Here is a 24,204-nt window from a genome sequence, read left to right as displayed (position 1 = left end):
ACGTTGTTGTTGTTTTTCTTTTTGTCTAGTGTTTTACCTTATAAATATCTGTGATTGAGGATCTTTTTTATTAGGTACATGTAACTTACAATCATTATAACTTGGTAATGCATTGACTCTTTAAAAATTAAAAAAAATTTATTATCTTTAAGATTTATTTGGCTGCACCTGGTCTTAGTTGCTGTACATGTGATCTCTTAGTTGTGGCATGTAGAATCTAGGTCCACGACCAGGGATCAAACCCAGGCCCCCTGCATTGGGAGCGTGGAGTCTTAGCCCTGGACATTGGGGAAGTCCCTGCATTGGCTCTTTCATGAACATGAAATGATCCTCCTTGACCCTTGTAATGCCTTTTTTTCCTGACTTCCACTCTGTGTGATTATTTAGCTACTTCAGTTTTATAAGAATGTTTTCCCAGGTGGGAAATGATAGAGAACATCTGACATGACGTAAGAAAGGTTAATCATGGAGGAGGAGGGGGGCAGTGACATAGTAGGGGAGAAGGTACTACCCAGTGAGCAAAGCACTCAAGGGAAGAAAATAGGATTCCAAGCTGGATCACTCTGACTGTGGTTTGAGGTGGGAGGAAGGAAAGGATGGTTGCAGATACAAGTAGATTTTTTAGAGTTGGCCATACCTTAAATCTATTTTAAAAATCTAGCAGTAAGCACACAGCTTATAGTGTGCCAGCAACCACTAATCAAACGTGGTTTCAGTTTTTATTATCAGTACATGAGTGTGGTAGTTAAGTGTTGGCTGACTTTTCAGATAATTGTGGTTAATCTGTTAGTAGTAAATTGGCTATATGGAACATCTTAGGCTCTGGGATTGTGGCCCTGTTTATATTAACGTCCTGAATATCCCTTGCTCTGAAAATTTTTTTATTGTATACTGCCTGGTTTTTTGAAATGGTGTCTACAAATTGAATTTATTTTTCAGTGAGGGCCAGCATAATGAAGTGTGTCTTAAGGATGTGAAATTCATTTTGCTACAGATGGTGTGAAGTGAAGAAATCTGAGGGCAGGCACTGCAGCTACGTCTCTGTACATGTAAAAACGTCAAATACAAATAATCTTTATTTGACATGTGCTCTACATCCATGAGCATGTTGTGTAAATTTTTTAGGTTTTTTTTCTTTCCTGAATGATGTTATGTTCTTGCTTTGATTCCATATCAAAAATGATTATGATTCTAAAAAGGGAATGATCTTTGGTTCATGGAAACAGTTGAAAATTATTACTACTAGTAGGCTTCTACTGTGAATACAAATGCAAAGAAATTACCTTTATTATTTTTTTTTTTTTTTGCCTTTCTGTTTATTTCTTTTTTTTTTTTCTTTTCATTTTTTTTTATTTATTAGTTGGAGGCTAATTACTTCACAACATTTCAGTGGGTTTTGTCATACATTGATATGAATCAGCCATGGATTTACACGTATTCCCCATCCCGATCCCCTCTCCCACCTCCCTCTCCACCCGATTTCTCTGGGTCTTCCCAGTGCACCAGGCTGGAGCACTTGTCTCATGCATCCCACCTGGGCTGGTGATCTGTTTCACCATAGATAGTATACATGCTGTTCTTTTGAAATATCCCACCCTCACCTTCTCCCACAGAGTTCAAAAGTCTGTTCTGTATTTCTGTGTCTCTTTTTCTGTTTTGCATATAGGGTTGTCGTTACCATCTTTCTAAATTCCATATATATGTGTTAGTATGCTGTAATGTTCTTTATCTTTCTGGCTTACTTCACTCTGTATAAGGGGCTCCAGCTTCATCCATCTTATTAGGACTGGTTCAAATGAATTCTTTTTAATGGCTGAGTAATATTCCATGGTGTATATGTACCACAGCTTCCTTATCCATTCATCTGCTGATGGGCATCTAGGTTGCTTCCATGTCCTGGCTATTATAAACAGTGCTGCGATGAACATTGGGGTGCACGTGTCTCTTTCAGATCTGGTTTCCTCAGTGTGTATGCCCAGAAGTGGGATTGCTGGGTCATTTGGCAGTTCTATTTCCAGTTTTTTAAGAAATCTCCACACTGTTTTCCATAGTGGCTGTACTAGTTTGCATTCCCACCAACAGTGTAAGAGGGTTCCCTTTTCTCCACACCCTCTCCAGCATTTATTGCTTGTAGACTTTTGGATAGCAGCCATCCTGACTGGCGTGTAATGGTACCTCATTGTGGTTTTGATTTGCATTTCTCTAATAATGAGTGATGTTGAGCATCTTTTCATGTGTTTGTTAGCCATCTGTATGTCTTCTTTGGAGAAATGTCTGTTTAGTTCTTTGGCCCATTTTTTGATTGGGTCATTTATTTTTCTGGAATTGAGCTGCAGGAGTTGCTTGTATATTTTTGAGATTAATCCTTTGTCTGTTTCTTCATTTGCTATTATTTTCTCCCAATCTGAGGGCTGTCTTTTCACCTTACTTATAGTTTCCTTTGTAGTGCAAAAGCTTTTAAGTTTCATTAGGTCCCATTTGTTTAGTTTTGCTTTTATTTCCAATATTCTGGGAGGTGGGTCATAGAGGATCTTGCTTTGATTTATGTCGGAGAGTGTTTTGCCTATGTTCTCCTCTAGGAGTTTTATAGTTTCTGGTCTTACATTTAGATCTTTAATCCATTTTGAGTTTATTTTTTATTTTTGTGTATGGTGTTAGAAAGTGTTCTAGTTTAGTGTTGGAAGTTTTGGCCACAGCAATCAGAGCAGAAAAAGAAGTAAAAGGAATCCAGATAGGAAAAGAAGAAGTGAAACTCTCACTGTTTGCAGATGACATGATCCTCTACATAGAAAACCCTAAAGACTCTACCAGAAAATTACTAGAGCTAATCAATGAATATAGTAAAGTTGCAGGATATAAAATTAACACACAGAAATCCCTTGCATTCCTATATACTAACAATGAAAAAACAGAAAGAGAAATTAAGGAAACAATACCATTCACCATTGCAACAAAAAGAATAAAATACTTAGGAGTATATCTACCTAAAGAAACAAAAGACCTATACATAGAAAACTATAAAACACTGATGAAAGAAATCAAAGAGGACACAAACAGATGGAGAAACATACCGTGTTCATGGATTGGAAGAATCAATATTGTCAAAATGGCTATTCTACCCAAAGCAATCTATAGATTCAATGCAATCCCTATCAAGCTACCAACGGTATTTTTCACAGAACTAGACCAAAGAATTTCACAATTTGTATGGAAATACAAAAAACCTCGAATAGCCAAAGTAATCTTGAGAAAGAAGAATGGAACTGGAGGAATCAACCTGCCTGACTTCAGACTCTACTACAAAGCCACAGTCATCAAGACAGTATGGTACTGGCACAAAGACAGAAATATAGATCAATGGAACAGAATAGAAAGCCCAGAGATAAATCCACGAACCTATGGACACCTTATCTTTGACAAAGGAGGCAAGGATATACAATGGAAAAAAGACAACCTCTTTAACAAGTGGTGCTGGGAAAACTGGTCAACCACTTGTAAAAGAATGAAACAAGAAATTACCTTTAAAAAGAACCCCACTTTGATCATTTCTGAGGAGAACTTCAACTTTGTTCTTTACTAGGATTGAAAACTGGCCACAATCCTCAGACACAGGAGGGTATCAGTCCAGTCTGCCTCCTTACTGTGGGAATGGGCATGTGATTGATTCAGGAATGGACATGTGACCTGAATCAGTCCCAGCAACATAGTCCTGAGACTTTTGTGCAGAGCACCTGGGCACGAATTTCTCTTCTTTTTTTTTTTTCCCCCACTCCGGTCTCTAAGAGAATGGGATATATTCTAGAGCTATTGGAGTCCTTCTTGACACATGAAGAGAGAGGCTGCCCTGGTTTTGAAACTAATATTGAGGAGCTCTGAAATCTACCTCTCTCTACCTCTCTTCCCCACCTTCCCCAACTTCCATTCCTCCCTCCATCTGCAAATATCAGATGAGCCTCTCAGTCTGATCAGAATGACTCAATTATGTAAGCTAATCAGTTACTTTAAAAAAGCCAATTCAAGTTTTTCTGTCTCTTGCAGCTAAAACAGTCATTATTAATACACTGAGTATGTTTTAGAGACTTAAGTCAACATACAATAAAGAGTAAAGTTAAGAGAAAAGAAACCACTATGTACAGAGTTACCAGTAAATGTGTGTATTCTTTCACTAAATCTCAATAATTGTCTATTCCTTTCAAGAACTCTGCTCTTGGAAGTTCTTCTATCCAGTTCTTCTGTCTCTTAGGAACTCTTCCCTAGGGTTTGCTTTCCCACTTTTGCTTCTGTCTACCTTCTTGCCTGACTGTGTTTGTTCCTGAGTTTCAGAACGTGGTATTATATTCTGCCAAATTCTCTTCCCCACCTCCGTGCTCTTTCCTGGCATCAAAATATTCGATACCTTGCTATGGAGATTATTCTTGGTGGAAATCTGCTGAGTTCTATAAATTGTCCCCACTCTAAGGGGAAGTGTACCTGCTTCCTACTCTCCTTGGTGACTAGGCACAGAGGTTTGGTTGTATCAGGGTGAGGTTGTGGGTAGTTAGTTTCTTGTGGTGGCCATGAAGAAAAGAAAAGAGGACATGTGTTATGAGACACCCAGAATTCTATTTCAGGCCCTGTGATCTCTTTGAACCATGTGCAGAAACCCTAAAGCCAGCCTCATCAGACCACTGCACTCTTCTTCTCCTGAGCCCAGCTCTGCCGCTGTATAGGCTCCTTGATGAATACAGATTGTTTCTCTGAGAGCCCTTTTTCCTTTTTTTCTTAAAATATTAAAAAAAGCTGAACAATTTAAAAAGGGAGTTAATAGTTCTCCTAACTGTGCTCACAGAGAAATAGAAAGGAGGGGTGGATACTACTGTTCTGAGTTGTTAGAAAACTGTGTTTGAGTTGGTGTGATCTAAGCCAGGAAGCAGTTTGAAGTTTGAGTGGTGTCTAATGGAACGAATTGGCAGATAAGATTAAAATGGTTAAAAAATGTCAGTGGATACTGGGAAGGTAAGGTCTTTGAATGCTAAGTCAAAGAACAGAGAATTAGTTTCTTTAGGGAAGAGAAAACCATGAAAAATTTTGAGTAAGAAGGTAATTTAATAAGTTTTTTTTTTTTTTTTTTTAATTTCTGGAAATCTGTAAGATGGTGGCACTGAAAATACCAGGGAATTTGTGGAAATATAAGAGCTCTCGTAAAAAAGACAAGTGAAGGAATTGGCAAAGCAGTATGCTTGGCAGTAGAAAGAGTCAAATTTGGTTGTGAGGTTTTGAGTTTGAAAGGCCTGGAAGAAAATGCTTGTGGTATTAATAAAAAAAGAGAAGAGGAAGGGGAAATGCTTTGAGAAGGACTAGAGTGGCTTTTGATGGTTTGAGTTTAGGTGATAGTAGCACATTAGGATGGAATTGTGTTGGAGACATTGTGCTAGGAACTATATTAAGTGCTGGGAACACAACAGTGAACAAACAGGTGTGAAAAAGTCCCTGCTTTCATGGAGCTTGTGTTTCACTAGGAAAGACATAATAATGTACATACAATGCCATGTTCAATAGTGATAAGGACTGAAGAGGAGAAATAAACTAAGGAAGAGAGATGTGAATTTGGGGATGGGGTTGAGATTTTAAATAGGGTGACCAAAGAATGCTTCATAGAGAAAGTGACGATAAGTAAGCACTGCAGGAAGTGAGGATCCTTGTGAGGATCTTGGGGAACAGTGAATACATACCTAACTTGTTCAAGGAGTAGCAGAGATGCTGAGGAGGGGAGTAGTTGAAGTTGAAGTCCGAAGGATCACCGGGTGGGGGTAGAGCTCAGGCAGGGCCTCTGCATCACTCAGGATCTGCAGTTTAGCTCTGAGCGAGTCAGAAAGCCTTGCAGGATGTAGAGCAGAGAATTGACCTGATTTGACTACCTTTCATAGGCTCACTCTGATTGCTGTGTTGGGAGAAGACAAAAAGAGGACAAGAGTAGGAGCAGCCCCCTTACGAGGCTCTTGCCTGTATCCAGGTGAGAGATGATGGACCTGAACCAGGATGGAGGCCTTGGTGGCCACGAAGCTAGAGCTGATAGGATGAGCTGATGGCTGTGATGCAGGTGGGGTGAGAAGAAGAGGGAATTGATTCATTGATAAGGCTAACAAGAGTTTTGGCATGAGTAACTGGAAGAAGTGGGAATAGTTTTTTCTGCTTTTGTTAACTGAATAAAAGGTACTTTTGGATTAACTACTATAGGCAAACAGAATTCCCAATTAACATATATACCTTTAAGAACATCTGTAATATGTCTTTAAATTGATAGGATCCATGGTCCTGTTTTAAAATGAAAGAAGCACATTGGCAAGCCTTGTCAAGAACTCCCTGTGGAAATATCAATTGCTTTTCTTGGCTCCAAGGTATTTCCTGAACAGTGTATTATACTTTGTCCCAAGTGTACCATTAAGGGATTTGAAAGTTTGTTAAAACATGTGTGGCAAGTGAGTGCCGTCACTTAAGCCCAGCCAGAGAAGCCAGGAAACGAAAAGCAGCTCCTGCTTGGACTTTGTGACATGCATTACCTGTGAATCAGAGGCTCAGGTGGTGGGTTAGGCAGGGCACTGTCCCCTGTGCACAAAGCCTCCAGCTGACTCTGTTGTAAACAGCCCTTTCTGTAGAAAGTGCCCGAGGACATAGGCATATGTAAATCTTGGAGAAGCTCCCTCCTACCAAGTTGATAACAACTCCCTGTCCCCCGGGAATGTCATAGAATTTATTTGCTTGGAACAGAATTTTCCAGTGCTAATATAGACTTGCTCTTTTATGCGATTTAAAATAGCACTCTTTAGTGATGGCTTTTGTATTCAGGGAAGGGTTTTTCTATATCGGTACACAGGGAGGCTATGAAATGTTTCATGTGTGGAGCTTGGGCAAGCCATCAAGATGAAATGTTACTTGGCATTTTTCTTTAGGATTCTATTTAAATTGGTTACAGGTACTCTGTTGCTCCCCAGTTTTGAAATACATTATATTAATTATAAAAAGATGGGGAAGAAAAAAAACTAATATGAGTTTTGAAGTCACAGGTTTCTTGATTCTGGTGAGTTTGAGTTGCTCTCTGCAGTTGATCACGTATACCACTCAGTGTAGACATCACCCACCCCTCTTCTAAAAAACAGAGACATCACTTTGCCAACAAAGGTCTATCTAGTCAAAGCTATGGTTTTTCCAGTAGTCACGTATGGATGTGAGAGTTGGACCATAAAGAAAGCTGAGCACCAAAGAATTGATGCTTTTGAACTGTGGTGTTAGAGAGGACTCTAGAGAGTCCCTTGGACTGCAAGGAGATCCAACCAGTCCATCCTAAAGGAAATCTGTCCTGAATATTCTTTGAAAGGACTGATACTGAAGCTGAAGCTCCAGTACTTTTGCCACCTGATGTGAAGAACTGACTCATGGGAAAAGACCCTGATGCTAGAAAAGGTTGAAGGCAGGAGGAAAAGGGTACCACAGAGCATGAGGTGGTTGGATGGCATCACTGACTTGATAGACATGAGTTTGAGCAAGTTCTGGGAGTTGGTGATGGACAGGGAAGCCTGGTGTGCTGTAGTCCATGGAGTCACAAAGAGTTGGACATGACTGAGCAACTGAACTGACTGACCCTCCCTTCTAAGGGATGGATTGGTACTTCGCCCTGCGGGAAGTGGTGCTTGCATCTTGGCTTTCTCTTCATCTAGGCATTCGTGGTTTTTCTAGCTAAAACTGTTGTTTTCAAATTGGTGATAGTGTACTTTATGGTTACATTTGGGTTTATATTGAAACTGGGGTTATAATTTAGATATGAAGGTTTAGAATTATTTTAGAAAAATGCATTTATTTAAACATCTTCTGGTTTTATTCATTTGCATGTATACTTATGTTTGTGTCTTGTGATAAGTTTCATCTCTGGTAAAATAACCAGGTTTCCAGACAGGGCAGTCATGGAGGGCAGTGCAGTATGGTGTAGACAAGCATATTCGCCTTTCCTGAAGGAAAACTTGCATTTTCTTTTTTTTTTTCCCATTTATTTTTATTAGTTGGAGGCTAATTACTTTACAATATTGTAGTGGTTTTTGCCATACATTGACGTGAACCAGCCATGGATTTACATGTGTTCCCCGTCCTGAAGCCCACTCCCACCTCCCTCCCCATCCCATCCCTCTGGGTCATCCCATTGCACCAGCCCTGAGCACTTGTCTCATGCATCCAACCTGGACTGGCGATCTGTTTCACACTTGATAATATACATGTTTCAATGCTATTCTATCAGATCATCCCACCCTCGCCTTCTCCCATAGAGTCCAAAAGTCTGTTCTATACATCTGTGTCTCTTTTTCTGTCAAACTTGCATTTTCTTATCTCCCTCTTTTGCACGTGTGTACTGCCCTAGCTTAGTCCCCTGTTTGTGTGTTCACCTGTCCAAATCCTGAGGGAGGCATAGCAGTATTGTGGAATAAACCAGGGTGGGAGTTGAGTAGATCTGTTTTCTACTTTCCCTCAATCTTGATCTGTTTCACAAAGGGCTGGACCAGTTTACATTCATTTTGCTGTACATTCTTGCTGATATTTGGTGTTATCAGAATATTTAGTTTTTGCCCATCTGTGAGTCTGTAGGGATATCTCATGGTGATTTTAATTTGTATTTCTCTGATGACTTAATGAGGCTGAGCTTCTTTCTGTCTTTATTGGCTGTTTGGCAATAAAGATTCACTATTTTGTTAAGGGCCTTTAAGCCTTTTCCCCATTTGCCTATTGGATTGTCTTTCACTGATCCATAGGAGTTCTTTGTTTATTCTGGATATGAGCACTACCATGACTTTTTTTTAAAAATTTCTTTTACATTACTGTAGGATAAAAGGAAAATTTAATTTTAATGGAGTTGAATTTATCATTATTTTCTTTCATGGCAGTACTTTTTGGTTATGTTTGAAATGTGTTTCCCTATATATTTTCTCAAATCCTATTTTCTAAAATTCTGTCAGCCTTTTAGATTAGCATCTTCCTTAGCCATTTTCCAATCACATGGTTGCACAAGGTCTCTGATTTAGCAAATGTTCTTGTTTTCAAATTAGGGATGTTCCTTAAGGCCTTTTGCCATTCCTTTGTTAACACAGGGCTTGTGTTCCCCTTAAATTACAGAAGTCACTGTCCTTTTCCAAAAGTTATATCTTTTCTTCTCTGTGTCTCTGGTCTCAAGATTCTGGGCTTAGGCCTTTTTCTTTCCGTGGTAAGCTTCTTGTAACCTCCTCTCAATTTCATCCCTGATGGGTTCTCAGGGTCCTGTCCAGGTCCTACTGAAGAGGCCACATTAATGCTCTCCAGCCTCCAGAGATTGCAGCCTGTTGGAGAAAGGAGATCACCTTTTCCTTTCATTACACTGCTGTACCACCCTGTCTCCAAAAGGAGACAATAGGGAGATTACAGATGTATCCATGGTAAAACTAACTGCAGGGTGTATTTGACGAACATTTCTCTGTGTGTGTGTGTATGCATGTCCTTTTGTATTTTTACTGTTTACTTTTATGAGCAGGGTTTTGTCATGTTGATCCTATCCCATATATGGAATAAGACTGAGAGTGAAAAAGTTTTGTGTGACCCAGTGATTTGGTTCCCGCACAAACCTGTTTCTCTCTTGTCCTCCAGAGACTAGACTAAACCTCCCCAAGGGAGAAATAGCCCCAGTTGCAGTGTGCACTCTCAGAATAGTAAGTGCAGGCGGCTGCCTTGTTCCTTCAGGTCTGTGGAGGAAACCTGAAGGAGTTTTAAAGTCCTCAGTTAACCAGGTCAGTAATGTATCCATTTTCCTAAGGCCTCCCTCCTTTTACTTTGAGCTCATAGCTTTCCAAAATACGGATCAATCTAAACTAGTAGCGTTCAGCACCAGATATTTTATATTGTACAAATATAAATTGTATTGTACATCCTCACAGAGCATTTACTAGCTACTTGTAGATGTGCACTTTTCTGTGGAGGAAGGGTTTATAACTTTCATGTGTTTATCAGAGGGAATGAGAATTGTCAGAGGGAACTCTTAGTGTGTCATCTCTGTGAAACTTCCAAATTGAGAACCATTGAACTAGACTTTCCAACTTTTTCAAGATCAGTCCCACAGAAGGCCTGTAACTTTACAGATCCAGGAAAAATTGGGCTACTACTTTCTAACCCTCATACTCTTGTGTCTGGAGACTGTTCTGAAAACTCTCTTGCATCCGATAGTCTTTTACATTCCTTTTTTCAATTTTCTACCCTTTTATCCATCTGTTTATTCCTCAGATATTGAGCACCTAGATTATGCAAGTTGCCATAGCATAATCAGATATATAATTGGCGAACATATAATCTTAACAGATGAGGAAAATCACGTACATAGATAATACTTGTGCTTGTGCTCAGTGACTAAGTTGTGTCCACTCTGTGACCCCATAGACTGTAGCCCGCCAGGCTCCTCTGTCCATGGGATTTCCCAGGCAAGGATACTGGAGTGGGTTGCCATTTCCTAGTCCAGGGGATCTTCCTGACTCAGGGATTGAACCCTCATCTCCTGCATTGGCAGGCAGATTCTTTATCACTGAGCCACCTGGGAAGTCCATAGATCTACTGTAGTGAAAAAAAAGGGAAGTCCCATAGAGGAGGTATGTATAAATTGCTTTGGGACTGTAGGAAAGGATACCTGCCTCTGTTCTGGGGCAAGTAGCAAGACGTGAGGAGGAAGTGGAAGACTATGTGGTGGATTCTAGGGTCATAGAAATCCAAACCATTTGGGTCTTTAGAGATGGGTGGATTTTAGATATGTGTAGATGTTAAAGAAAGCTGAGTGCCGAAGAATTGATGCTTTTCAACTGTGGTGTTGGAGAAGACTCTTTAGAGTCTCTTAGACAGCAGGGATATCAAACCAGTCAATCCTAAAGGAAATGAGTCCTGAATATTCATTGAAAGGACTGATGCTGAAGCTGAAGCACCAATACTTTGGCAACCTGATGCGAAGAACTGACTCATTGGGAAAGACCTTGATGCTGGGAAAGATTGAAGACAGGAGAAGGGGATGACAGGGAATGAGATGGTTGGATGGCATCACCGACTCAGTGGACATGAGTTTGAGCAAGCTCTGGGAGTTGGTGATGGACAGGGATGCCTGGCGTGCTGCAGCAGTCCATGGGGTTGCAAAGAGTCAGACACGACTGAGCGACTGAACTGAACTGACATGTTAAATGCAGTATGTCATTTCTGGTTCTTTATTCATTCAAATGCGATTTGAGTATATATGTGACCTAGCCTTGGTCGCTTTATGGAGTTTATATTTATCAGGGCAGGTGGATTCTGAACAGGTCATTTCCTAATTAATTGCTATTTATTCATTCATTCAACAAATATTTGAGTGGCTACTAAATGCTTTTCCCAACTCTTAGAATATAGCACTAAAGAAAATCACCTCTGTGTTCATGAAACCACATCCTAGTTAAGAGACAGAAAGTAGGTAAGTATATAATAAATTGCCAGGTAGTGATAAGTGTAGTGATGAGAAATAACAGTGAGGTGGGGCTGTTTCAGTTAATGTGATCAAGGGAGGCCTCTCTGAGAGGAGGATGTTTGAGCAGAGACTTAAATAGAACGAAGATAGCAATTCCTGTGAGTAACTGGACAGAGAGTTTCCTGATAGAGGGAATAGCAAATGTAAAAATCTCAAGAAGAAGATTTTAATGTTCTAGGAACAGCAAGGCGATCTCCGGGATTGGAGTGTAATTTGCAAAGGAAGAAACTGTAGAAGATGAGAGTGGAAAAGTAGATATGGGCCAGATTGGACGAGACCCATGGCTTGGTGATGGATGCATGGATGTTGGGAAGTATTGGGAGAATGACATGGTGTGATTTGTTTTAAAAAGATGCTCTAAAAAAAAAAAAAAAAAAAAAAAAGATGATTCTAGCTCCCTTGGTCCAAAACAGAAATCAGGAGACCAGTTATCACAGTAGTTCCACAAGGACATAAAGCTTGCTTGGATTTGTACAGTGATAGTTGAAACAGCATGAAGCTATATTGTAAGGGAAGGGTCAGTGGGCTCTCTTGATGGATTGGATGTGGGTGTGTGAGGGAGACAGTCAAGAGGGATGTCCCAGTTTGGTGCTGTCTGCCGAGAGAGGCAGCACTGGGAGAGGGGTGGGATCTGGCGGGGACCAAGGGTTCTGTTGTTTGAGGTGCCAGCTGACATCCAGATGATGTCAAGTAGGCAAATGGATATGAATGTGGAAATCAGGGAATGGTAAGGCTAGGGCTTTAATTTTTGGGGGTTAATAGCATATAGAGAGATTTAAAGCCACAAGACTGGATGAAATCATCTAGGGAGTGAGTGTAAATGATCCCCTCCCTAGCAGTGTTTAATATCTTCCTCTGTTCCAGTGTCATGTGAGATTCAAGTTCAATGTAGGGGAAAAATACTTCACAGATAGTGGTATGTACTTCCTAAATATAGTACATCAAGAAGCGCTTTGGTTCTTTCTCTTTTTTATGATATTTGTATTAATCAGTGGGCTCAGGTATTGCTCTTCTGGTCTATCTGTTGTAAAACTCCATCCCCATCAGCATTTAGCAACCATTGATATCATTTTTGGCATCCATCCTGTCAATAGGGATAGCAGAAAGGTGTTAATGGATGTCTTTCCTTCCTTCTTAATTAGCTGAAGTTCTTCTGTAAAGAAGCACTTTACCTCATCAGCTGTTTGGTTAGCCTGAGGTACAATTCGTACAGGAAAGGTAGGATGAATGTTTAGAATTTCCTAAGGCTGACCAGAGACACCTCTTTCATGATGATTTCTGAGTCCTTTTGATGAAACTCCAGTAGCCTGTAAGTGCTTCCTTGTTTTTCCCATATGACAAGATTGTCCAGGTTCATCTTGCTGATTCCTTTTCTAGACTTGAATTAGCCATTTCTCTAAGGAGTTGCACAGCCTGCACTCTTAACCAGCATATGGTATGGAAGGGTTTTAGAGTGCCTTTTGTATCCTATGACCTTAAGGTGATCTTTTCCCCTCATAACATTTATTCTAATGTGTACTGTGATAATAAAAATAGAATGAAAATACTTTAAAAATGCAGTGTATTGATTTATATTTTAACTACACAGTTTTGAATGACTTGATTTATATGTTAAACACTACTACCTTAACAGCATTTTCTGCTTTAGTAACTCAAAATTGAAATTAGTGCCTAAAACACTAATTCTTGAGTATAGCTAATCTACACCATGGAGATTATCACAAAATCAGAACTGGGTTGATTTTGAAATGTGCTTTTCAGTTAAGCTTGCTGTACTCTGGTTATTGTTTCCCACTGGGCTCTTCTTCCCATTGATTATTCTTGAACTTAGCATGTATAAGCCAAAGCATAATTCTTCATATTAGGTAGGCAGAATCATGGTGGTTGCAGAATTCTTTTTATAGATTACTCACATATGTATACACCCATACAAAGACTACCATTCAGTGTGGCATAGTTAAGCCTTCACACTGTATAAAGTCCATATTCTGGTTACTCCTCTAATATTTTCTCCATTGTCTGTGGGAACCAAATCCTTTGTGGAAGCCATTAGGAGCAGAAATAAAAACATAATAGAACATAATTCAGGTATGACCTAAATCAAATCCCTTATGATTATACAGTGGAAGTGAGAAATAGATTTAAGGGACTAGATCTGATAGAGTGCCTGGTGAACTATGGACAGAGGTTCATGACATTGTACAGGAGACAGGGATCAAGACCATCCCCAGGAAAAAGAAATGCTAAAAGGCAAAATGGCTGTCAAAGGAGGCCTTACAAATAGCTGTGAAAAGAAGAGAAGTGAAAAGCAAAGGAGAAAAGAAAAGATATACCCATTTGAATGCAGAGTTTCAAAGAATAGAAAGGAGAGATAAGAAAGCCTTTCTCAGTGATCAATGCAAAGAAATAGAGGAAAACAATAGAATGTGAAAGACTAGAGATCTCTTCAAGAAAATTAGAGATACCAAGGGAACATTTCATGCAAAGATGGGCTCAATAAAGGACAGAAATGGTATGGCCCTGACAGAAGCAGAAGATGTTAAGAAGAGGTGGCAAGAATACACAGAAGAAGTGTACAAAAAAGATCTTCACGACCCAGTTAATCATGATAGTGTGATCACTCACCTAGAGCCAGATATCCTGGAATGTGAAGTCAAGTGGGCCTTAGGAAGCATCACTACAAACAAAGCTAGTGGAGGTGATGGAATTCCAATTGAGCTATTTCAAATCCTGAAAGATGATGCTGTGAAAGTGCTGCACTCAATATGTCAGGAAATTTGGAACACTCAGCAGTGGCCACAGGAGTGGAAAAGGTCAGTTTTCATTCCAATCCCAAAGAAAGGCAATGCCAAAGAATGCTCAAACTACTGAACAGTTGCACTCATCTCACACGCTAGTAAAGTAATGCTTAAAATTCTCCAAGCCAGCCTTCAGCAATACGTGAACCGTGAACTTCCAGATGTTTAAGCTGGATTTAGAAAACGCAGAGGAACCAGAGATCAAATTGACAACATCTGCTGGATCATCGAAAAAGCAAGAGAATTCCAGAAAAACATCAATTTCTGCTTTATTGACTCTGTCAAAGCTTTTGACTGTGTGGATCACAATAAACTGTGGAAAATTCTGAAGGAGATGGGAGTACCAGACCACCTGACCTGCCTCTTGAGAAACCTGTATGCAGGTCAGGAAGCAACAGTTAGAATTGGACATGGAACAACAGACTGGTTCCAAATAGGAAAAGGAGTATGTCAAGGCTGTATATTGTCACCCGTCTTATTTAACTTATATGCAGAGTACATTATGAGAAACGCTGGGCTGGATGAAGCACAAGCTGGAATCAAGATTGCTGGGAGAAATATCAATAACCTCAGATATGCAGATGACACCACCCTTATGGCAGAAAGTGAAGAGGAACTAAAAGCCTCATGATGAAAGTGAAAGAGAGTGAAAAAGTGGCTTACAGCTCAGCATTCAGAAAACTAAGATCATGGCATCTGGTCCCATCAATTCATGGCAAATAGATGGGGAAACAGTGGAAACAGTGGCTGACTTTATTTTTTTTTTGGCTCCCAAATCACTGCAGATGGTGATTGCAGCCATGAAATTAAAAGATGCTTACTCCTTGGAAGGAAAGTTATGACAAACCTAGATAGCATATTAAAAAGCAGAGACATTACTTTGCCAACAGGGGTCTGTCTAGTCAAGGCTATGGTTTTTCCAGTAGTCATGTGTGGATGTGAGAGTTGGACTGTAAAGAAAGGTGAGCACCGAAAAATTGATGCTTTTGAAGTGTGGTGTTGGAGAAGACTCTTGAGAGTCCCTTGGACTGCAAGGAGATCCAACCAGTCCATCCTAAAGGAGATCAGTCCTGAATATTCATTGGAAGGACTGCTATTGAAGCTGAAAGTAATACTTTGGCCACCTGATGTGAAGAGCTGACTCATTTGAAAAGACCCTGATGCTGGGCAAGATTAAGGGGAGGAGGAGAAGGGGACAACAGAGTATGAGATGGTTGGATGGCCTCACCAACTCAATGGACCTGAGTTTGGGTGGGCTCTGGGAGTTGGCGATGAACCTGGCGTGCTGAAACTCATGGGGTTTCAAAGAGTTGGACATGACTGAGTGACTCAACTGAACTGAACTGAAAGGCCTGGTACCTTTGTTTAGCATCTTTCCAGAAAACTGCATTTTACCTTATAGCTTAACTCTGGCATGTCAGTTGTCTCTCACCCCTGCCCTCAGCACTCCTCTCTCTGAGATGGAGTATGTGATGGATGACTCACATACTGTAGAAAAGAACAGTAGACCAGTGATTGTGTTGTAGCCACCATGCTTTAGACACAGGGTACACATGTGAACCTCCTGCCTATGTTTTGGGCTGTTCTGACAGTGCCTGAGGTTGTGTTAATTCTGAGGATCATCAGGGGCAGATCTTCCTAAATGTTATTGAACTTGCTGGGCACATTGAAGGAAATTGAGTGAGTTTGTGATTTGAGAGATGACAGGTTCTTTTTCTTCTCTAATTTGTTAGTGAGTACTGTCTTTTGAACGATATGCTCTGGGTCATGTGTGCAACCAGGATTTATGTATCAAGGTGAAGTGCACATAGAGAAGAACTGGTTTTGTAAAGTAGGTATTAATTTAAAACTTAGCTGTTGCTTCAGTCTTATACGTTCTCATACAGTAAAGGGCCTGAGGGGTATCTCTTTAGCAAGTTCTGGCTTAGTCCATTGAGCTTTTCTCTCTTTTTTTTTTAGTATCAAAGAAAAAAAGTCTTGTTTGTTTGGAAATAATGAACAAACATGGAAGTAATGAACAAATTAATGAATGACCAAGTGAATCTGATAAGAGTCAAAACAAGGCAAGAGTTGAAAGAAAATTGCATTAAATATATTCAGAAATTAGAAATCAAGTTTTCAAAAGATTTTATTAAAAGGCACCATTTTGCTCAAAGAAATTCACTGTTTCTTACAATTATTTCTGTTATGACGTTTTCATGAAGTCAAATATTTTAAAAATTTGGGAATATATTTTTAGATTCTATATTTTGGTGGTGTGAATATCTTTGGAATATTTTATTTTGAGTTTTTGGGTGGATATTGTAGTATTCTTTGTCTGGGGACAGTTGTTTTAATTGGAATCTGTGACATTATAATGTTCGGAGAGAGATTTCTTTTGATAGCTTTTTCTGCCTGTATAAAATGAGTATCTTTCATTAAGTGTGATCTTTTTGTGATCTAATTTGAACATTAATCTGGTTTGTTGAAAGCAAGCATTTAATTTGAAACCTCAAAGTTAAACTCAGAAAAATATTCAGTTCAGTCGCTCAGTTGTGTCTGACTCTGTGACCCCATGGACTGCAGTACAGCAGGCCTCCCTGTCCATCACCAACTCCCAGAACTTGCTCAAACTCAAGTCCATTGAATCGGTGATGCCATCCAACCATCTCATCCTCTGTCGTCCCCTTCTTCTCCTGTCTTCAGTCTTTCCCAGCATCAGGGTCTTTTCCAATGAGTCAGTTCTCTGCATCAAGTGGCCAAAGTATTGGAGCTTCAGCTTCAGCATCTGTCCTTCCAATGAATATTCAGGACTGATTTCCTTTGGGATTGACTGGTTTGATCTCCTTGTTGTCCAAGGGACTCTCAAGAGTCTTCTCCAACACCACAGTTCAAAAGCATCAATTCTTTGGCGCTCAGCTTTCTTTATGGTCCAACTCTCACATCCATACATGAGTACTGGGAAAACCATAGCTTTTACTAGATGGACCTTTGTTGGCAAAGTCATGTCTCTGCTAGACAGTAATATGCTGTCTATGTTGGTTATAGCTTTACTTCCAAGGAGCAAGAGTCTTTTAATTTCATGGCTGCAGTCATCATCTGCAGTGATTTTGGAGCCCAAGAAAATAAAGTCTGTCACTGTTTCCATTGTTTCCCCATCTATTTGCCATGAAGTGATTAGACCTCTCAATTATAGACACGCAGGGAAACCGCTAGAAGCTCTCTCACTTCATTCAGGTCTCTGCTCAAATATCGCTTCATCCAGGAGGCATCCACCCTAACCACCCTACTGGTAGACCAGCCTCAGTCTCCAGTGTGTATGTATGCTTTTTCATTAGCACTTATCACTATTAAACTTTTGGCTGTTTACACTGCTGCATCCTTCCCACTTAGAATAGTGCCTGGCACCATGAAAGGTATTCCATAATAATTTGTTGAATGAGTAAATTGTTTACCATCTGTCTCCCCAATAGAATTCAGGCCCCAGAAGGATGCCTGGCACAAGTTTGGCCTTCTAGCATGTGCTTGAAAGAATGAAATGAATGTAATACCAATAGTATTCAAATTCGTATATATGTGTGTGTGTGGATATATACACACGCTGAGCAGCATATATATATATATATATATATTATATATAATATATATATATGCTCAGTTGCTTCAGTTGTGTCCGACTCTTTGCAGCTTGATGGACTGCAGCCTGCCAGGCTCCTCTGTCTGTGGGATTCTCTAGGCAAGAATACTGGAGTGGGTTGCTGTGCCCTTCTTCATATATATGTATATGTATACATATATATATTATCACATCTTGATTATATGTTTAAATTGCACATAGATTTCTCATCCAGAAATAGATTGTTGGAAGGATGTAGTCTCTAAGTAAAATCTAGAACCAACACAGTCTGCTGTCTTTTTTGCTAATGTGGATGAGCAGATTTACGTATAGGGTCACTCTTTTTTCAGTGGCTAAATAACACTGGTACATGTTAATATCATGCCAGTAGAGATCAAAGGGTATTGTCATATGAGTATCACGTGACTAACTTGTTGAATGGATTAGTAGTGAATTCTTTTCTATTTGCTTCATTTTTTAAAGTTGAAAAAGTTTGACATATTGTATAGTACTCATTCTTATTTCTAGTGTAAATGTCTGTTAGTTGTGTGCTTTCTGTGCTGATCTCAGGTCTCAAAATGGAGAATTAAGGGTTTATATATATATATATTTTTATTTTCATTTATTTTTATTAGTTGGAGGCTAATTACTTTACAATATTGTAGTGGTTTTTGTCATACATTGACATGAATCAGCCATGGGTTTATATTTTTTATGAGAACATTTTATAAACTCTTGTTCACATTGAATTTTGTTTCTGTTTCATTTTACGTTCTTGTGGTTTCATTTGGGAATTCAGTGACATACTGTGTTGAGTTCTTCTGTCATTTCTCAACATCCTGGTTGGTCCCATGTGATGAACCCTTGTGAAGCAGGGTGGTACTTCTGGTATTCAGGTCCTTTGTGGGAGAGGGGATGAAAATATATGTCAGAAAACTGAGAAGTGGATATAGCACTAATCTTGGGCATATTGAAGAGCTGGATTGATCATAAGGCAGTCTGTACATCTGGAAAATAAAGATTCTTTTTCAGACTACATGGTGAGTATCTACTGCTTTTGAATGTGCAGTTTTTTCCTTAGGAAAGAAGAATGAAAACAGAAGAATCTGCACTTTCCCTTTTTCTCCTCAAGTGATTTAGCAGAACATTTCAATTTTCTTCAGGTAATTAAACCGGAGAGCAATGACAAGGAAACAGAAGGTGCCTATGAGTCTGATCTCCCCGAGGAGCTCTGTGGAAGCCAGCTTCCGCAACAGTCCCTGAAAGGCTATAATGACAGTCCTGATGTCATTATAGAGGCGCAGTTTGATGACAGCGACTCAGAAGATGGACATGGCAACACTCAAAATGCTCTGGTTGATGGTGTTAAGAAACTCTCAGTTTGTGTTCAGGAAAAAGGTGAGTACAGGACTGCTTTCTGACATTTTATTTTGGTAGATTGTTTTAAGTATTGAAATTCTTTCTACAGAATTCATCACAGAGTACAATTGATGTCTTTCCAGTTTCTAACCTGTGGCAGCTTTTAGGAAAGGGGGATCTTTGACAGACTTCCAGCTGCTGTTTATGAGGCAGGGACAAACTGCTGCTGTTTGGTTTGTGTGGTCAGTGGTTGCCGTTGTCACGTCCTAGTGGGCTTTGCATTGTGTTGATAGCTCACCTTGACATTCCTGTGATGAGTCCAATCCCACCCAGTGGTTGATGGGAATAGAATTAAACCAATCATTAAATCCTTCCCCCAAAAAAGCACTTCATTTTACCCTAGAATTTGCTTTAATTTTAACTCAGAACATTTTGTCCTTAGTGGTGGGGATGAAAAATGAAAAGTGTTTGCAAGTGAAAATGTTAGTCACTCAGTTGTGTCCGACTCTTGCAACCTCATGGACTATAGCCTGCCAGGTTTCTCTGTCCTTGGAATTCTCCAGGCAAGAATACTGGAGTAAGTAGCCATTCCCTTCTCCAGGGGATCTTCCCAACCTGAGTCTCCTGCATTGCAGGGAGATTCTTTACCATCTGAGCCACCAGGGAAGCCCAGTGGTGGGAATGGATCACCTTACATGTGATAAGTAGATGATCCTTACAGTGTTTTGACTGTAAGCCTTTAAAAAAGCCTGTCTTATTTTCTCTAATCAAAATTTAAACCATGAGTCCCCTGGATGCTGAAAAAGCAATTGCAGACATTTAGGGGAGGAGCTGTGACCAAAGGCCCTACCTGAGTGCACTCTGAGAAACTTAAGGGAAAGGAGCAAAAATTGGAATATTTCAATGAATATATTTCTAGAAGGTTTTAAGTACAGGGAATATGTTTTCTAGCCAGATTGAGTTTTATATATGTCATGAAATGGAAAAAATTGACCTGGCTAGGCCAACTAGATTATGAGGTTTTTTTAATCAGGAAGAAGTTTCTGGCACAGCCCCCATGAAAGGCTGGAAGAAATGCCAGAAAATTACTAAAGGAGGATGTTGAGCAGACACACTGTGATAGAGACTGGTGAGCACAGTTCTCTGACTCCTGAAGAAAGTTGGAGGTGATTTCAGGAAGTGACTGCATGTAAGGGTCGCCCTGTGTCTCCACTGCTAATGAGGGAGTGATCTGAGGCAGTGAGCATTTTCTCAAAGCGTGTGTTATGTTCTGGTGCCCAGTGCTGCTCATTCAGAAGGACTTTCCAGCTTTGATATTCTGTCTGAATGAGGAGGCCACTGCCTCACTGCACCACCAGGTGTGCTGACCTGAGGACACCCAGGTTCTTTTTGTTTTTGTGGCCTGTTTATAGACAACTAGTGGTTTCACTGTTCACGGCCCAGCCAGTTTCACTTGGATGTTATTCCTTGAAAATTCATTCTGATGTTTCTTCTTTTTTCTTTTAAAAATAGTTGGATTCTGTGACCCTCTTTTGAGAGTACATGTGTATCATAATGGCATCAATCCTGTGAGTCACGTCTTTTCTGTGAGAAGACTCTAAATAGTTAAATCATTTACAAACAAGGTCACCGAGAGAGAGAGATACTTGAAGGACAAAGCCCAGGGGAGAAGTACTTTGGAACTGATGGGGTAATTATCCCAAAACTACTTTGTGGAATCCTTGTTCAGGTGATTGAAGTTGGCAGACCTCAGTAGCCTCTTTTCCCCCAGGCTCCAAGTTGAAGGGTTAAGATGCCTCAGTTTCTCATTAGTGGTTGGTACTAATACAAGGGCAAGGAAGTATTGATGGATGGAAATGATGGCAGAATTGATGCCTGGGGTGGATATTAGTAATTTACTTTGCTCTTTTTTTGGGAAATTCTGATGCCAGACCTACTCTTGATTTGTCATCTATTCCCTCCATCTCTGTTGCAAGTAAGTATCATTGAATGTTTTGCAAGTCCACTGTATGCAGTGTTTTCCTTACTCTTTTTATGGTCTTCCTATCCTACTGTTATTTATATTGCTTCCTTACTGGCCCTGACTGAGGGAACAGCCTTAATCCTTCCCTCAGTATCTGGTACCAATTTCTCTTTCCTGCTAGCCTCTAAATAGAGAGTTGGTGAAACCGCATGGCTGTTTCTCATTTCTTGCCCTCTTGATATTTAGGAAAATTGCAATTTGCTCTTTTAAAAATCATGGTGTTTTTAGAATATTTCAACCAGCTTCTCTTCTCTGGATAATATAAAATCTGGTTACAGTTAGGATGTTAGTGCTTTTTGCACCATTTAAGGGTTTGAAATTTGTTACTGAAACAAACCATAACCTTAAGAACATCATAAACTTTTCCTGTGACTTCTAGAAAGGTTCTTTGCTTTGTCTTCTAGTTACAGATGGATTATTAATCCTAATTCACACTTATGTGCAGAAGAGGGATTTTTATTTATTTTTGTTTTAATATCTTTTTTTAAACCTGAAGCAAATGCTGTATATTACAGTATGCATTATATATCCCTCTTTGCCCAGGAAACATTCATAGCTTTACTGTAACTACCAATTTCTCTGGTAAGTGAGCAAGTAACCTCAGCTGTCTGCAGCAAGTACTTACCATTGCATTCAGAGAAAAGTTTCTCTGAGCATCTCAGACCTACACAATAGTTTCTTCTAGGAAGACAGCATGGATCTGGATCACCCTCAGCCCCCTGAGAGAGAACGGGCCAAAGACCTGGGTCCCTTTTCTAGGTCCAGCTCCACAGCCTCTCAAGGCTAAACTTTTACCACTTTGTAGGCAGTGGCATTATCAGCACAGGAAATAGCCATCTGGTCGAGACCAGGAACAACCTAAATAAATAACCTTTGGTAACAAGTATTTGAGTAACAGTCACCTGATTAGCCAATTCCTAAGGAGAAAAAAAGTCATGACTGAGTGGTGCAGTAGCTCTTTATCATACATCTTTGGGAACTTTAAGAAGAGTTTTGAATCTTGGCAATGGTGACTTAATCGGGCTGTGACATACTTTTCCTGTTCTCTACCTTAGTAGGGTCTGTCAGAGATCTTGTTCAGTTTCTTGATCTGGAAGTAGGCTTCTGCAAGTACCCTGAGGGCTGAACATGAGTTTGAATGTAGAGTCGGTGACACTTCCAGTTCTCTCTTTTTGTCTCTGGCCACCTTTAGCTCTTTCTTGAAGGGAGAATCCACAGGGAATCCTTGTCCCTTTATGGGGTTTGACTCAATCTGTTACTCCTCCTCCTGGGGCCTGCTCAGGTCAACCTCAGGAGTCAGGAAGAGCCCTTTCTTTCACACTTAAAATTCATCTCCTTCCAATGACAGCTCTGTTCAGTGTCCAGGTTTAAATTGTCTTTCCTTCGATAAAAAGTAACTATATTTCCCTTTGGCTGAGAAAAGCAGGTCTGTATGATACTTGGGGTTACTGAAATCCCAAGATCCCTAACTGTTTGGAAACCCTTCTTTCCTTCACCGAGAGGAATGGTTGGTCTAGCATGGGATTTCTGTTTTAGGTAGACATTGTAGGTACTGACCATCTGTCTCTGCCTGAATCACACATGATACGAATGCAATGCCCACTTAGTCTGAAAAGCAGGGAAGCAAAAATTCCCACTGTATCCTTCTAGCATAGGTTTGGACAAGGCTTTGCTCTCTTTCTTTTTAATGACACTTTAAAACACTGGCACAAAACATTGTCCAAACATTAAATAAATGGCAATTTCCCATCAACCACAATTTTTGACTGAGTGGGCAACCATTCCTCCCTGTGAAGTCCTCAAAAGAAATATATGAACCAAGGATAAAGCAATGCAGAGGAGCACTTCTTTATTAACTAAGGTTTTGACCAAGGCAGAGTGATTATACCAGTCTATACTTTCACCAGCAATTCATGAGGCTTTAAAAAATTTTTTTATTTTATTGAAGTATAGTTGATTTATAATGGTATATTAGTTTCTGCTATATAGTGAAGTGATTCAGTTATGCACACACACATATATATGTGTATGTATATATATATTCTTTTTTCATATTCTTTTCCATTGTGGCTTATTACAGGATATTGAATATAGTTCCCTGTGCAATATCGTAGGACCTTGTTGTTTATCCATTCTATGGAAAATAGTTTGCATCTGCTAATCCCAAACACCCAGTTCTTCCCTCTTCCACCCCACCTCCCCCTTGACAACCACAGATATCTTCTTTATATCTGTGAGTCTGTTTTGTGGAAGTTCATTTATGTCATATTTTAGAGTCCACATATAAGTGTTATAATATTGTATTTGTCTCTCTTTTTCTGATTTACTTCACTAGTATGATAATCTTTAGGTCCATTGATGTTGCTGCAAATGGCATTATTTTACTCTTTTTAAAAAAATATTTATTTTTTAATTGAAGGATACTTGCTTTACAGAATTTTGTTGTTTGCTGTCAAACATCAACATGGATTAGCCATAGGTATACATATGTCCCCTCCCTACTTCACTTTTTTTTTTAATGGCTGAGTAGTATTCCAGTGTGTGTGTGTGTGTACACATGATATCTTCTTTATGCATTCATCTGTCGATGGACATGTCTTCCTATGTCTTGGCTTTTGTAAATAGTGCTACTGTGAACAATAGAGGTACATGTATCTTTTTGAATTATGGTTTTGTCTGGATATATGATCAGGAATGGGATTGCTTGATCATATGGCAACTCTGTTTTTAGTTTCTTAAGGAACCTGCATACTGTTTTCCACAGTGACTGCTTTAATTTACATTCCCACCAACAGTGTAGGAGGGTTCCCTTTTCTCCACACCTATGAGGCGTCTTCTGTTTTCTTGTTCCTGCCAACAGTTTTCAAGTTTTTATCCTCTAGAGATTAAGTTCTGTAAATTGTCT

The 24,204-nt window shown here is 39.7% G+C and overlaps 1 protein-coding gene across 4 annotated transcripts in view; it reads left to right on the top strand.

The window, feature by feature from the left end:
* DIS3L2 (DIS3 like 3'-5' exoribonuclease 2) overlaps positions 1-24,204 on the top strand; it is a 364,857-nt gene that overhangs the window by 95,372 nt on the left and 245,281 nt on the right. For 3 of the 4 annotated variants that reach the window (XM_061148508.1, XM_061148507.1, XM_061148510.1), the window contains one exon: positions 19,081-19,315. In XM_061148508.1, the coding sequence (XP_061004491.1) occupies positions 19,081-19,315 (235 nt within the window). Of the gene's footprint in view, positions 1-18,820; positions 18,958-19,080; positions 19,316-24,204 lie in introns of those variants that run through there. The other variant, XM_061148509.1, reaches the window with a different exon arrangement.

This window comes from Dama dama, chromosome 8, assembly GCF_033118175.1.
Source record: "Dama dama isolate Ldn47 chromosome 8, ASM3311817v1, whole genome shotgun sequence".
NCBI classification, from domain to species: domain Eukaryota; kingdom Metazoa; phylum Chordata; class Mammalia; order Artiodactyla; family Cervidae; genus Dama; species Dama dama.
Note: the sequence above shows the minus strand (reverse complement) of the source record. Positions and strands in the feature narration are given on the sequence as shown.